The 16521-nt window shown below is 34.7% G+C and overlaps 1 protein-coding gene across 1 annotated transcript in view; it reads right to left on the minus strand.

Annotated features, from left to right (window-relative positions):
• Positions 1 to 2760: 2760 nt before the first annotated feature.
• b4galt2 (UDP-Gal:betaGlcNAc beta 1,4- galactosyltransferase, polypeptide 2) overlaps positions 2761 to 16521 on the minus strand; it is a 206347-nt gene continuing 192586 nt past the window's right edge. Inside the window, exon 7 of the mRNA XM_056477818.1 lies at positions 2761 to 3166. Coding sequence (XP_056333793.1) covers positions 3016 to 3166 — 151 coding nt within the window. The 3' untranslated portion in view covers positions 2761 to 3015. The remainder of the gene's footprint in view (positions 3167 to 16521) is intronic.

A 16521-nucleotide genomic window follows, 5' to 3' on the forward strand; every position in this document is an offset into this window, starting at 1 on the left:
AAAAATCATAGTCATAGGGACAAATTTAGCTCTTGTGAAGGAAAAATTGCAATATACTGTACCCAAAAATGACATTTGCTGTTTGTTCAAACTAATTATTTTAATTGAGTTGAAGTTTGACTTTTTTTTTTTACTTAACTGTTTTATGTTCAATCTACTTAAATTTAGGCATGGGACGATAAACGTTTTCAAGGTGTACCGTGGTTTGGAACAGTCAGGGTTTTAAAACCAACAAAATTTTATGCTATACTGTTCCTATGGTATATGTAATTTTTTTTTTTTAGGTTTTTTTGTTGTTGTTGTTTTAAGACAACAGTATCTCCAGCAGAAAAGATCTCCAAACACATCTTTTTCAAGTTAAAAGAATAATATTTTAAGAATAATATTTTAAACTAATGAAGACAGCAGAAGTCAATAATTCGTTTAAATAATTTATCCTGATAATTTATCTTTACTGCTCCAAAATATTATAAATATTTCCTAAAATGAAATATATTGTGTTCAATGGGGGAAAAAGTTCTTGTTTTTTACCCAGACTTATAAGAACTTATTTTAGAGCAGTAATCACAAAACCGTGATATTTTTATCCAAGGTTATCATACTGTCAGAAACTTATACCAGCCCATGCCTACTTAAATTTGTAAAAACTAACCAGATAACTTAATTCTTTCATGTTGTCTCAACACAAATCAATTGTGTGGAACCCAGCATTTTTTTCAGTGTACAGCTAAATTATTAGCCTTCCGCTGATCTTTTTTTATTCTTTTCTATATACTTAATTCTTTTAGTTTGTCTGGAATACAAGTTTTTTAAAATAGATTAAAACAATTTTTAGAGTCAATTTAGAGTTAGCCCCCTTAACCTTTTAACTACCTCATCAAGAAAAAAAATGTTTGGATTGCATTTCTTAACTCCTAATGTCGCTAGTTAACACACTTAATGCAACACATCCCATAATTTCTAAAATATCAGCCTCTACCAAATGGTTGATATGTCAGTTTATGGTAAAAGTACCGGACGTAATACATACTGCACTATGAAAAATCAGAAAATATGAAGTGAAAGACCAATTTATTTAAAAGCATTATCAAAATAAAACATTTCTGAATCCTAAATCATCTTTATTTTTTGAAGGATGTCATAAAATATTTCAGATTCTCATTTAACATGTTGTCTTGTTTTTTCTTCTTCTTCTTCTTTTTTTTTTTTTTTTACAATAAAACCAAAATCAAGTGTAGTTGTGCAACAGGATTATGTTTGTTTGATTTTATTTTTGTAAACCAACAATGCTGTGAGTAGTGTAAACCATTATTTAAAACAGTCATTATTTAAATGACTTTAACATTCATTTAAAACAGTAAAAACAAGGTCAACCGTTTGGTAGAGCGGCAGTCATGTCTGCAATTTTTTTTCAGATGGGCTACAGAACAAACCATTGTTGACCACTGACTTCTGTAATTAAACTAACCTGCCAAGTTAACCTAAATGACCTAGTGAAGCCTTTATATTTTAAGGTGAACACTAGTATCTTGGGAAATAACTTAAAATGTTTTATGAACTGCCATCTTGGAAAAGATAAAATCAATTTTATCTGAGCAATTAGAAATAAAAAAAAAGAGTTTTAAAATGTTTTGAAAAACGGCACTTGGTTAATATTTGAAAAACTTCACAGGAGAGCTAATAATTTTGACTTTAACTGTAGATTCACAGCCAGTAAACCTCAATTATGGCCTTGACTCAAATCAGAAGGTGCTCTCAAAAAATATTTTTTGCTGTTTGTTATAACTAATTATTTAAAATAATTCCAAACAACACAATTATTGAGTTTTTTTTTGGGACAGCCTGATTGTTTTATGTTTAATCAGATTAAAATTGTAAAAAGCATTAAGTTAACTTAATCGATCTGCATTGGGATGACATGACGGGATTGTGTGGAACCCAGCATTTTTTACAGTGAGTGGCAAAATGTTGATTTTGGACCCTGGGTGAACATTTTTGATAGTAGAAATATCAGATTTTAAACCTCCATGTATGATTATCATAAGAGGTGTTAGACTAAGAACTGATCAACATGGGCATTATTTGTCAAAGCACCTATCTCTAACTTCATCCTTCAAGATTTTAGAAAACCCTTGATAAATGACAGACCTAAATATGAATCTTTGAGGCAAATGAAAGTAAACAAAGAAAAAGTGGCTTGTAGCACAGTCAAGTTTTGAGCCGGTGCTGATAAAGATAAAGAGGTTCGATCATCGGCAACTTCAACAAATCTCTCAGCGGAAAAGTTCTTTGCTGATTCTCCTGATAGCCATTCATTACATATCGACTGACACAGCCATGTGCTTGTAGGACTCATCCAGATCCCGTCTAATCACACTAGAGTCCCCATGAAAAATATCCCGACACCGATTTCATCTTAGAAACACCGAGAAATGTTTTCACGGTCGACGAAGTTCAGCGTAGTCCCAAGTGACGATACAAAAATCGAAGAGCGCAAGAGATAGAGACACAATCCAAGCACCGATTCGTCAACCTCACAGGTTCCACCAACATCTCGAGATACAAAAGAAGAGATTTGAACGCTGCAAGCATCGCAGGTGCAAAGACACATTCGCTTGTAAAATGTACAGTGTGTTTCTGATTGATTTACATCAAGTGACCAGGCTGTCCTTCGCAGATCAACGTCACTCACCAAAAAACAGAAGTGAACAATGTTCCTGCTCCAGCCTAAAACGCTTGTATTGATCCTCAAACTCTGAATGAATCAGCCATAGGGAGTGTGATAATGATGCTCCTGATCTGACTAGACTCCATGTGCACATCTCCATCTGGATCAGGATATAAATCTACATCGATGGATCCACATTAAGCTTCCATGTATTCCTGAGACTAACCTGTTCAGCATATCACTGCTGCATCAGAGTGACCCTGGGCAGAGTTTGTGTGTGTACAGTACGTGTGTGTTCATGTGCTGAGCTTTAGGAAGGTCATGATGATGTCCCGGGTTTAGATTCTCTATCCCTTGAGAGGTCTTGGAGGAGGCTTGCCGATCTCTACTGAAATGTTGGTGTAGAGCGGGTACTTCTTCATGGAGACCACTCTGTACATGAGCGAGCTGATGCCATCTTTCCTCATGGTGTTCTTGGTGTTCTGGATCTTACTGAACCTGAAGGAGGAAGTCGAAAGGAGACAGTATTAGAAGATAGGACTACACGATATTGGAAATATCTGACATTGCGATATTTTGTTGTTCTGCGATATACAGTTGAAGTCAGAATTATTCGCCCCCTTTGAATTTTTTTTTCTTTTTTAAATATTTCCCAAATGATGTTTAACAGAGCAAGGAAATTTTCACAGTATGTCTGATAATATTTTTTCTTCTGGAGAATGTCTTATTTGTTTTATTTCGGCTAGAATAAAAGCAGTTTTTAGTTTTTTAGATACCATTTTATGGTCAATATTATTAGCCTCTTTAGGCTATATTTGTTTTCGATAGTCTACAGAACAAACCATCATTATACAGTAACTTGCCTAATTACTCAAACCTGCCTAGTTAACCTAATTAACCTAGTTAAGCCTTTAAATGTCACTTTAAGCTGTCTTGAAAAATATCGAGTCAAATATTATTTACTGTCATCATGGCAAAGATAAAATAAATCTGTTATTAGAAATAAGTTATTAAAACTATTATGTTTAGAAATGTGCTGAAAAAATCTTCCCCCGTTAAAGAGAAATTGGGGCAAAAAATAAACAGGGGGGGGTAATAATTCTGTCTTCAACTGTATATTGCATATGAATACAATTTCACCAGATGACTTAAATAATTCTATTTGGATAGAATTTATCATTTCACTTGATTGATAGGGGTGATTCTGTAGGTCCGTCTGCATAAAACCTAATAAACAACCTACAAGCATACAAAAACAATAATCAAAACAAAAAAAAAAAACACAAAAAAAACAATGTAGAAAAAGATGTTTTTCATGATGAGGTTTTTTAAAAGATGATTAATTTTATTGAATTATTTATACAACGGATAATGAAATCATGCAGTATTATTTTACATTATTTATGTTTATTATTTTACAATTATAAACATAAATAATGTAAAATAATACTGCATGATTTCATTATCCGTTGTATAAATAATTCAATAAAATTAATCGTTACAATGGTACGATTTCTCATGCCTGAATGGTTTCAAAATCCTCATACAGTCACATGCCTCAAAAACATGAAAATGAATTATAATCCAGAATCAACATTCCATATTCTGTGATGTGACTGTTGTGATTGCTCACATTGTGATATCGATGCTGAAATATATATTGTGCAGCCCTATTAGAAGAGTCTTGTTTTTTTAAAGGGCACCTTTAAAAGACATCTTTTGGGAGCTGTTTGGACAGCACAAACAGCACTGTTTGGACAGTATAGTGTGTCGACAGTCATATTGGCGTGATACAAACTCAATAAGTCTCTTTTTTTAAATTTCCTGACGTTAAAACAGGATTCAAATCCCATCCATTTTGAGGCCAACTGCAATGTGACGTATAGGAGTGCGGTTTCCCCGCTCACCGAATTGATTGACAGCCACATATTAGCATGTCTTTGTAGTAACACAAATAATCATATCAACAAGTCATGATGTGCGCTAAGCAACTGGGATTAAAAGATCTGTTCAGCTCCCTGTAATCATCAATCATCATCAAATGTGATCAAGAATGAGTTTCACAAGTTTAAAACGTTTTTAAAACAGTGCATTATATCGTCTTTATCACCACAGCTGCATGTCCGTACAATTATAAAAGAAGACATTTCAATCCTGGTTTGTGGACGTTAAATCAGGTTTATTTTGTACATTAACATAACGGATATCCATACAGCAGTGGCTTGACTCATTGTTGCCGGAAGGCTTGAATTAACTCCACGACAAATACATCAAATAATTATTGGGAAAGTTCTTACTGTAGTTTTGCTCACAAACTATACGTGAGATTTGCTTCCTTCATGTCTGTCACTGTGCTGTTTATCTTTCGCAGCCGAGGCACACTCTGACAGGCACGTGGAAACGGTGGGCGGCGTGAACTAGCATTAATAGCAACAAAAACAGCTACATAGTGTTCAGAGCAAAAAATCCACATTCTGAAAGGTCTAATAAATAATCTGATGGGTATTTTGAGCTGAAACTTTACAGACACACTCTGGAGACACAAAAGACTTATCTTAAACCCTGAAAAACGAGTAAAATAGATGCCCTTTAACAGGGTTGGATAAACTTGAGAGCAAGGCAGGGCTGAAATGTACTGGCTTTCAGGAGCACTGGATGTCCACACTTACCGGGGTATTTTATAAACTGAGTATTTCCTGCTTTCAATAAAAAAAAAAAAATCAGTCCACATAAAAAAACACCAAAACCCACTGTGATGCATGTTAAGAGCACACCGAACCATTAGGTGATGATAATGAAACATTTATACTGGGTTCACACCGAACGGGGAATTTAATAGTTTTGTGAGTAAATTGCATAAGTCAATGCAAACGTGAGAACAGAGGTGGATTACTGTCCCGTGGCGATAACAATGTGGTATATGCGATGCGTTTGCCAAATATGTGAAATTTGTCTCATTCGCATTATCCATGTTTGGTGTGAACCTGGTCAGTCAGAAAGGAGCATGTTGATTTAATGAGACGAAAAATATGGTTGTAGTATCCACACAACAACACTGTACCCAGAGACTCCGAAAAATCTTCACCCAGGCTAGAATTTTCAGAGAGTTTCAGATTTAGCCACCCGATACTTTCTTTTTGTGTGGACAAATCACAAAACCGCGGCAAAAAGTGCGGTTTCAAAAATACACGTTGTGTGGACAGGGCGTAACCAAATCTAATTGTGTATGCATGTTTGTAAAAAAAAAGAAAGAAAAAGTTTTGAAATACCATATCGCTGAGGGTGGTGTTTAGATAAATGTTTATGCAGAAAATGTGCTTCTGCTAGCTCTATCGAGTCCTTGAAGCAACCTTTGTGTTGGACTGATTCTGTTTGAAATTGTGACATCATTTCATTTTTCAAATATTTAAAGTTTTAAATTAAAAATGATTTAGTCTATTGTCATTTATTAGGCAAATAACTAAGTGGCCAGCACTTTCAACTTTCCTCAGTCAGAATTTGGCCATTACAAAAAAAATTAAAAGACAATAATAATAATAATAATAATAATAATAATAATATAGAATTCACAATTTTTCTAGCCTATTTTGTTAAAAAAAGCACATTTAAAAATTCATGGATAAAATCAATAGCCAAAATATTCGGATCAGTTTTAATATGGTCAGCTCTTGGTGCTTCAAACCTTTTTATTTTTTGTTTTTTTGTTTTGTTTTAAGAATAAGGTCCAAGATTTAGAAATAAAATATGATATGAAACTTGTAATGAAATATGATTTTAAAACTGCTCTTTATGTTTAAGTAAGTGACCTTGCAATTTATTAAATTAAATGTTCTTTTAAAATTTTGATCTCCATTGTTTGCATTAATTTTGTTGTTAGAGGAAAACAGAGGATATGCCATAGGTGCCTTTTAATTGTTATTTTTTATTCTTTTAGAGCTGCAGGTGAAGATTGTCAGATAAATGATCAACTGTAGGACTTCATAACTGCATGGAAAAGAATGTAGACACTGCATTTGATGCTTTTCATAGTGTTCAAGTGCCTTTTTGAAATGTGACAACCAATAGTAGGCTTCCTAAAAATATATATTTAGATGAATAAACTTGTGATGGTCCCCTTTAGACCTTTTGTTGCCTGATTAATATTTGCAATAATATGTCATCCAAAGTTTTTTTATAACACTTTATTCTGATGATAATATTACTCTACTAACTCTAACAGTAACCTAACATTCTAATGAGTGCTATAGCTAACATTTATAACAAAGTTACTTACTACAGACAACAGAAGGTATCAAATAAACAATCAACAACAAACATTTCGGCAGACGTTTTTTTTCTTGGATTATTTAGATCTCATGCTAAATGCCTGTTGTAAATTTCAAACTGGTAGAGCACGGCGCAAGGAAAGCCAAGTTGATAGTTTTAACACAGTAATAAATGGCAAGCTGATAAAACACACTCGTAAGTCTCCACTGAATGCTAATGACATATAAATGCCAGTTGAAGCACACACATACGGTTATATCAATGTCAACCAGCAGGGGGTGAAATAACATCTATAAAGGTGCACAGAGCTTTAACAAAGACAAAACAAACAATCCTTGCACTATTAGCCTTAAATCAAAACAGACCTTAAGTGGCACACTGAATATTTTCAAACACTTATGCAATATAACAGAATGGATTTTACATTACATTTAGCTTGAAAAAAAGAAAGAGAAATAAGCTTAATGCTCTGGGCTTTGGAAGATAAGAGGAAAAAGACATATTAGCATATGAGACTCCCATGGTTATCAATAAAACGAAAGGTTCCTTAAGTTTAATGAGCTCAGCTCGAAAAGCAAAGTACAAAGCATTCAGGAGGTGGGCTTTTCTAGCAGTGTTTTATATCACATCTTAACCTCTATCCCTTAAGGCACTTAAAACGATATACATTTCAGCCTTTACCCAAGAAGAACCATATTAATAAATAGCACACTTACTCTGAGAAATGCCACAATAGTAGGAAAGAGAGTTCAGGTTGTCTGTTAAAGGGTAGCTGGATTTACAGTATGCTGATCAGTCAACTTCTGTATTGGCTTAAATTATACCAGGATTATTAGCAGTGGTGGATGAAGTATAAAAATCAGACACTTAAGCAAAAGTACATATACCATAATAAAATAATGCTGTAGTAAAAGCATAAAGCAGCCCTTTTACATTTTAATTGAGTCAGAGTATAAAAGTACTTGATTTGTAATGTACTGTAATGTTTATTTTGGATTATTACCAAAAGTTGTAATTCATGATATTTAACAAATATTTTTGAAAATAACATATCATATATCTTATTAGTGTATGACTATAATAAAACAAAATGTGTAAATGTGACATAAAAACATGCACTATAAAAAGACGTAACATGTTAAAATATATATATGAGGTATGTAATCATTTACTATCTATTATGTGTTACAGCAACAAAATATGATCGTTAATTTACATTACTTTAATGTTATATTTAGATCTACAACAAAACCTACCCCATTCAGATCAGTTTGTAAATTAAGCAAATTATTTGCTTGAGACTCACTGTGAATGAATCATATGAATAGGTGAGCTGTTTACTGGAGACTCGGTTTGAATGAATCATTTGAATCAGTGAATTGTTGACTTGAGAACAGATGTGGTCAGATACTGTAGGTCCGATTCACAAATAAATTTGTTTAGTGCAGTTTGTCACGATTTAACATCTTAACTGACAAAAGTCAGCTTATTCACGAAACAAATAGCACTAAAGTATTTCCAAGCAAGTAACGATTTCTCCAGTTCAAAATAATATTTTACTCAGCTTCATTAAAGGGATAGTTCACCCAAATATGAACATTTAGGGGCAGATCACACCAAACGCGCTTTTTGTGTTGAGAGGCGCCTTTTATTAAATGATTTACTTATGGCCGCGAGCTTTTTGCATGCTGCTAATGTGCCCTGTGCGCTTCGTGTTTTTACTGCACCTCACGTTTTTGCCATTGCGTGCTGTGCACTTGCAGTTGAAAAAAAGTGAACTCTGAGCGGAAAAAGCACAGTCGTGTCTATTCGTTCTCCAATCAAATGAAAGCAGAGAAGGGTTTTTTACGTTGAGGTGACTGCAGTGTTTGTATTGTCAAGAATACTACGGAGAACTTTTAATGATGGAGGAGAGACTTGTGGTTGCTGTTTTGAGTTATCCGGAGCTGTATGACTCACAAATCTTGAATTTCACAATCTTATTAAATATTCAAATTATACCACTATCAACAGCAACACTCGCGCACAATACCCAGCTGATTCGCTGATGTCGTTGCCTAGCAACATAAAAGGCACACCGTGCTTCTTTTTTTTTGTCATCAAAAAAATGCAGTGTGGTGCGCCTCACGTTTTTAGAACGTGCAGCCCATAATATAATATAATATAATATAATATAATATAATATAATATAATATAATATAATATAATATAATATAATATAATATAATATAATATAATATAATATAATATAATATAATATAATATAATATAATATAATATAATATAATAAAGGGACTAAGCTGAAATAATAATAATAATAATAATAATAATAATAATAATAATAATAATAATAATAATAATAATAATAATAATAATAATAATAATAATAATAATAAATGTGCTGGTCAGCATTAGGAATATGTAAAACATGACTTACTGAATTAAACTAAGCCTCATATGAAACCCATTAGGGAGAATTTCAACTAAAAGGTGACACTGTAAAGGGTAACATTGTCATTAAAGAGTCACACAAGACTATTTTTAACTACTAAACACAATGTACACTAATACACTGTCCTCTCTACACTTGGAATTACAGAGAAAATGGGGCCAAATACACTAATACACACAGTAAGAGCGATATAAATAAAATCCAGTAATCCAAATTTCCTGCTCAGTTTTAAGAGGCCGTTCTGTTTGAGACTAAACCTCTTATCACATGCAAACGAGCCATCTTACAATAATCCCCACAACCATCTAATGGAGGCAATAAAATCTAGAGAGGAAGGGATCATACACTAAATGACTTCCCATTATTCTAGTTATGGTGCTAATCAATTATTAATCAGATGCCCAGATGAGTTGTGACTCTGCCACTTCCATGATGTGTGTCTGCTTGGGTTATTTCAGCCCTGGCACACGCAGAGAGAGAGAGAGAATTCAAAGGAAGCGGTTTAGATGCATCAATCTCAGAGCAGACTTCCTGATGTATTGATTGTGGACGAGCCGCAGTGGCCATTGCTCTGAGGATGTTCATCATCATATGGCTGGCTTGCTTGCTTTTTTGGCACACTTAAAATGGAGCAGCTTAAAGTAAAGCTTCTCTGACTTTCTGGCCAAGTAAAACTAATGAAAAATTTGGAATATTTAATAAAGCATGATAAAATGAGTTAGATTATTTAAAAGTTTAACAAATTCAGATCATTTTAACGTGCACATTGATGATGTATACGTAAAAACGAAATGAACCCCACATTGTCTTTTGGTCATCTCAAACCTGTAAGACAGGGATGCCAAACTCAATTCCTGGAGGGCCGCAGCCCTGCACAGTTTAGTTCTAACACTAATTAAACACAGCTGATCAAACTAATTAAGTCTTTCAGTCTTGTTTGGAACCTACAGGTAAGGGTGTTTGTTGAAGCAGGGCTGGAACTAAACTGTGCAGGGCTGCGACTCTCCAGGAATTGAGTTTGACATCCCTGCTGTAAGACTTATGTTCACTTTCAGAACACCAATGAAGATATTTTAATTAAATCACAGAGATTTCAAGTCATCTATTGAAAGTCTGGTCACCCAAAATGTTGACACACTGTAAAAAACGATCCATAAATTTGCAGTTTTTCATATTTTGTGATTCATGTTTTTATTGTTTATTTGTCTGTTTATTTGTGCTTTTGAATTGCATTATGGGACCTTGATCTTTCTTCCAACAACTTTTAACCTTAAAAGTCTGAGAAAATGACTTTTATTAACATTTTTTATAGTTTAAAGCAGAGATTCCCAAAGTAGTTGGCCCATGATTTGGCCCACCATCTCATCTGAAAAAAGAGGGAGAATGATGGGGAGGTGGTTGGGGTGAGATCGTCAATTCGAATTTAATGTAACCTTTTGGTTCTCTAAAGCTACAAAAAAGCTAACTGAAATTAAATGATTTTAATGAACTTAAATCTTGTAAACGAATCAAACTTTTAAAATGTAAATACTATCACTTGACAGATAGAGGCACAAGATGCAACATCTGCAAGCAAATCAAAGTACAGGCAGAAGCAGCTTGAAAATGTAAAAAATGATACTGCTTTAGTTAATATTGTTTAAACAATAACATTCTAGTTATTTTTAAATATTACTGAATAAATTAGTCAACTACCCATAGCAAATTTAATATACATGGTTTGGTATATATTCGGCCCACAGTCCTCAATCAAGTTTGCTTTTTTGGCTCTATATAGAAAAAAGTTTAAGCACTGCTGGTTTAAAGTGATATATTGTCTAGATTGGTGTTGTATGTTACGCTACCTTGTAATAAACTGTTTATTTTCTGTTATTTTACAGACTTATTTATTAATTCAAACTGCTAAAATGCCAATAAAAGTCACTTTGTTAAACTGTAGAGTTGATTTTTTTGCAACATCAAAAGTGGACAGAGCAGAGATCAAGGTCCCATAACGCAATTCACAACCATAAATAAATAGAAAACACTTGTGAATCACAAAATACAGAAACTGTTCATTAACAATTTTTAAAAATTTATTTACATTATAATTTTGGGGAAAACTAACCCTTTAATAAATTAAACATAATTATTAGCTTAAAACATTCATACAACCAACATGACTATTTATTGTCAGTATTCAGCCATTTCGGTCTTGTTAATTCTTGTTTTGGTCCAAACACTAGTCCTCTCTTGTCTAGTATGTTGTGCTCAGCTTGAGTATTCTCAGGTCAGCACTTAATTTCTGTCATTGTATTCGTCTTTGTACGATCGCTGTCTCGGCCGCACTCAGGTCATGGTGCGGAGTCCGGGTGTGCTAGGGATGCGTGCTCTTATCCTGGTGTTTGTGTTTGTTCTGTCTGCAGCATGTTTTTTCATTCTCATCGTCTCAGTAGTTGGTTTTGGTTTCAGTTGGCGCTGGGATGAAACATGCATGTTGCATGTGTGAGTGCCCGGTAAGTGTTTTTATTTATCATGTACTCATGTCTTGCATTCAGTTTTCTGTTGGTGCTGTGTTTAGTATGTGGTTCAAGTTTACACGTACCGCATGATTTAGTGTTTTGTTTCATGTGAACACACAGTTGACTTTTCTCAATGGCTGTGTGTTTTAGTCCCGTTTTACGTGAGCACATGGCTTGTGTTGTTTCTTTGTGTCATGTGCTCTCCCGTCTATTGTCTAGTCACACCCTCCTTTTAAATTCAGTTCACCTGTTTATTTGTTAATTCTTTCTCTTTATAGTCTCCTCTTGTCTGCTGTTCTGTGTCAGTTTGTCATATGTTGTATCCTGTTGAGTCGTGTCCTGTTTGTCCAGCCCTGATCCTTGCCAACCCTGCCCAGTTTGTTTGTTTATTTGTTTTTTGTTAAAGTTTTTCCCCTCGGGGTAGTTTTTGTTCTCTTTTTGTTTTATTTTATAATTAATAAATACCCATTTTAGTATTGCACTTGAGTCCTCGCTCCTTTTCCCACCCACTGAACATGACATTTACATATTTAATTACCTATGATTTAATTGAGGAAACGTCCAAATAAAACTATGAACATACATTAGGCAGGGTTTGATTTCACTCAATTAGGCGACATTTTTTAATGAAAATCTATTGAATATATCTGAAACCGGAAACAAGAACAACAACAATAAATAAATAAATAAATAAATAAATAAATAAATAAATAAATAAATAAATAAATAATAAAAAAACAGCAACAACAACACTCTGGGCACTTGGGAATTTTATTGCATAGTTATCTTTATAAAATGTTATCTTTTTGATCCCTTTCATATATCTATGTTTTCCATAGGTATTTTGAAAATGTCGTTGAAAGAATTGTAAGCCTTGAACTAAACCATTAATCAAAATATAGGAAATTAAAAAAAGTTAAAGTTTCATTAATGCAAAAGCATATGCAATTGAATAACAACCTCATAAGCTCACAACAGGCCATTAATTCCTAAAAATTAACATCCTTATAAAGAAAATAAGCAAAGAAACTTTAGAAGCCAGACTGTTGCACTTTACTAACCTCAAAATTGTTTCATCTGACTAAATCTCACAAATGCTGATAGTCAAATTTATAAATACTGAAGCCTTTCATTGAATGAGAATGTGTGCTGTCCATTCTCAAGACTATTTAAAATGTATGATACACAGCCTTCATTGTTCCTCTATCTTATCCCTGCAATGTTTTCACAGAGGAGCCCTTGGTTAATTGAAGAGCATGAGAAAAAACGATTCAGCTCACGATAAAGTGAACATTTTCCGGTCTGATGCTCATAGCGAAGGTGGATCTCTGCGATCGACGCTGCATCATTTTTCCCCATTCGAGACGGAACACAAACAAACGACCTGTCTGTGACAACAGGCCCACTTTGGCGTGACATGTTTCAATTCATTAACTTCAGCACAGACACCTCATTCATTTCTAGCCATCGTTCTTCTGTCCTCTCCAGCAAAAATGAGTTTAGCATGCGCTCGTGGCTCTCGGGGTGGGCCATGCTCATTACTTCATTTGTCTGAACCACTTGTAGAAAAAAGACAAAAAGGAGGAAGAGCCAGACGTAAATAGAGAGACAGTAAGGGAGTGAACGAGAAAGAGAGATCAAGGAGGGGAAAAAGAATGAGAAAGAAACTGAGCAAAAGAGAATAAATCACTGACTCTTATCTTTGCGCGGAGTTGAGTGAAACCTCCTACTAGAGAAAAGACCAATCCTAACTTTTAATGGCATTTCTTTTGCTTCTGTCTTGCCATTTCGCTCTGAGCTCTCCTAAGATTGACAACCACCAAGAAAGAGCGGACCAACCTGCAGCTGCAGGAATCGTTTTGCAATTAGATGCTCCGCTGTGAAGCTTTTCTACCTGGGAACGATCTGGCTCACAGCCCAGCGTCCGCGGATGGGCTTATCGACTCATTGATTGGGCTATTTTACACTCTGTGACGTCTGAGCTATTCGTGCATTAAGAAGCACCGCCAGCTGGCATAAACACACACACACACATTCATATTTAGCAGCCTGAATGCATCTTGAAAAAGGACAAAACTTTCTAATAGCCTCAAACAACTGAGCGACAAAAGCTGGACGATGTTTACAAAATAATAAACTAACAATGATGATGACTGTGTGGATTAATACAGCTACCGCAGCTACATTATGATAGATGATTTTTTATTTGAGGAAAATGTTTCTCTTAGCGTCCTGGTGGCGCAGTGGGTAGCATGATCACCTCACAGCAAGAATATCACTGTTTTGAGCATCATCTGGGTCCAAAGACATGCCCTGTAGGTGAATTAGGTAAGCTAAGTTGTCCGTAGTGTATCTGTGTGAATGAGAGTGTATGGGTATTTCACAGTGATGGGTTGCTGGAAGGGCATCCACTGCGTAAAACATATGCTGGATAAGTTGTCGGTTTATTCCGCTGTGGCGACCCATGATAAATAAAGGGACTAAGCCGAAAAGAAAATTAATGAATGATGTTTGCAATGTTTTACCTGTTGTTTTAAAGGGACAGTTCACCCAAAAATGAAAAGCCTGTCGTTATTTACACATTTTTTTGACTTGTTCCAATCCAGTTAGATTTTTCCTTTTCTGTTGAACGCAAAGCAAGCTACACTTTCCAACCGCTGGTTAACGCATAAACTTCTAATCATTCAATCACATGGCAGCAGCTCAATGCATTTAGGCATGTAGACATGGTCAAGACGATCTGCTGCAGTACAAACCGAGCATCAGAATGGGGATCAAAGGTGATTTAAGTGACTTTGAACGTGGCATGGTTGTTGGTGCCAAACAAACTGGTCTGAGTATTTCAGAAACTGCTGATCTACTGGGATTTTTTAGCACAAACATCTCTAGGGTATCCTGTCAGCTAAAAACAGGAAACTGAGGTCACAATTGGCACAGGCTCACCAAAATTGGACAACAGAAGATTCGAAAAATGTTTTGGATGGTAGGGTCAGAATTTGGCATGAACAACATGAAAGCATGGATCCATCTTGCCTTGTATCAATGGTTCAGGCTGGTGGTGTAATGTGTAGGGGATATTTTCTTGGCACATTTTGCGCCCATTGGTACCAATTGAGCATAGTTTCAATTCCACAGCAAACCTGAGTATTGTTTCTGACCATGTCCATCCCTTTATGACCACAGTGTACATATCTTCTGATGGCTACTTCCAGCAGGATAATGCACCATGTCATAGTGTGAATCATCTCAGACTTGTTTCCTGAACATGACAATGAGTTCACTGTACTAAAATGGCCTCCACAGTCACGAGACTCAATCCAATAGAGCACTTTTGGGATGTGGTGGATTGGGAGATTCGCAAAATGGATTTGCAGCTGACAAATCTGCAGCAACTGGAAGGGCATCCGCTGCGTAAAACATATGCTGGATAAGTGGACGGTTCATTCCGCTGTGGCGACCCCTGATAAATAAAGGGACTAAGCTGAAAAGAAAATTAATGAATGATGTTTCCAATGTTTTACCTGTTGTTTTAAAGGGACAGTTCACCCAAAAATGAAAAGCCTGTCATTATTTACTCATTTCTGTCATTATTTACACATTTTTTTAACTTGTTTCAATCCAGTTGGATTTTTTTTCTTTTGTTGAACGCAAAGCAAGCTACACTTTCCAACCACTGGTTAACGCATATACTTCTAATCAGCCACTGGTAAGGTGTACCTAATGTGGCCGGTGAGTGTATATTGAAGAATGTTGGAAACCTGAAACCATTGGCTTCCATAGTAGTTGTTTTTCCTGCTATGGATGCCAATGGTTAAAGGTTTCCAACATTCTTCAAAATTTCTTCTTTTGTGTTCAACAGCAAAAATAAATAAATAAATAAAACTGGATTAGAACAAGTCAAGAGTGAGTAAATGATGACATAATATTTATTTTTGTGTGAACTATCCATTTAAAACTACTGGTAAAACACTGGAAACATTTTCCTCAAAAGAAATATAAACTATGATTATGTAGCTGTATTAATCTTCAGTCAGTCACATAGCAATGTTAGTTTATTGTTGTTGTTTTTTATGCCTTAAAATAAAATTCTATAAAATGTACAGTATTTGTATCTATATACAGAAAAGAAAATACAAAAAAATGATTTACACACCAGAACTGTAAAATATTATACCCAAAAATTCTTCAAAAAGTAGATTAAAAACCAACAGGAACTGAAAGAGCTGCTGCAGTATGGGAAAAGGTTGAAGTTCAAGTTTGCATGAACTCGGTTGATAGCATCATCGAGGCCCAACCACATATTGTTAGTTGTGTAAATATTATCGTTCTATCAGTTTTCTGAATTACTTTGATTCATTGTAATCCGTTTTGGTTATTCACGAAGTACTAGTTACTGTACAAAGTTACTAGTTACTGTAATTTAATTACTTTCCCACTGAAAAAAAGGAAAAGTAATGGATTACTTTTCTTTTTTAGGCAATTTGACAACAGTTGAAGAGTTCAGATGCAAAAAAAGTGTCATTTCAGTTTTTCTTTTAAAATTAGCCATTTTTAGCCAGGCTCCTGTGTCCATCTTCAGTAATGCACATTTTTTGAAAAAGGACAGATTATTTTCATTGCCTTTAAAGTGAGAA

This window comes from Danio aesculapii, chromosome 2, assembly GCF_903798145.1.
Source record: "Danio aesculapii chromosome 2, fDanAes4.1, whole genome shotgun sequence".
NCBI classification, from domain to species: domain Eukaryota; kingdom Metazoa; phylum Chordata; class Actinopteri; order Cypriniformes; family Danionidae; genus Danio; species Danio aesculapii.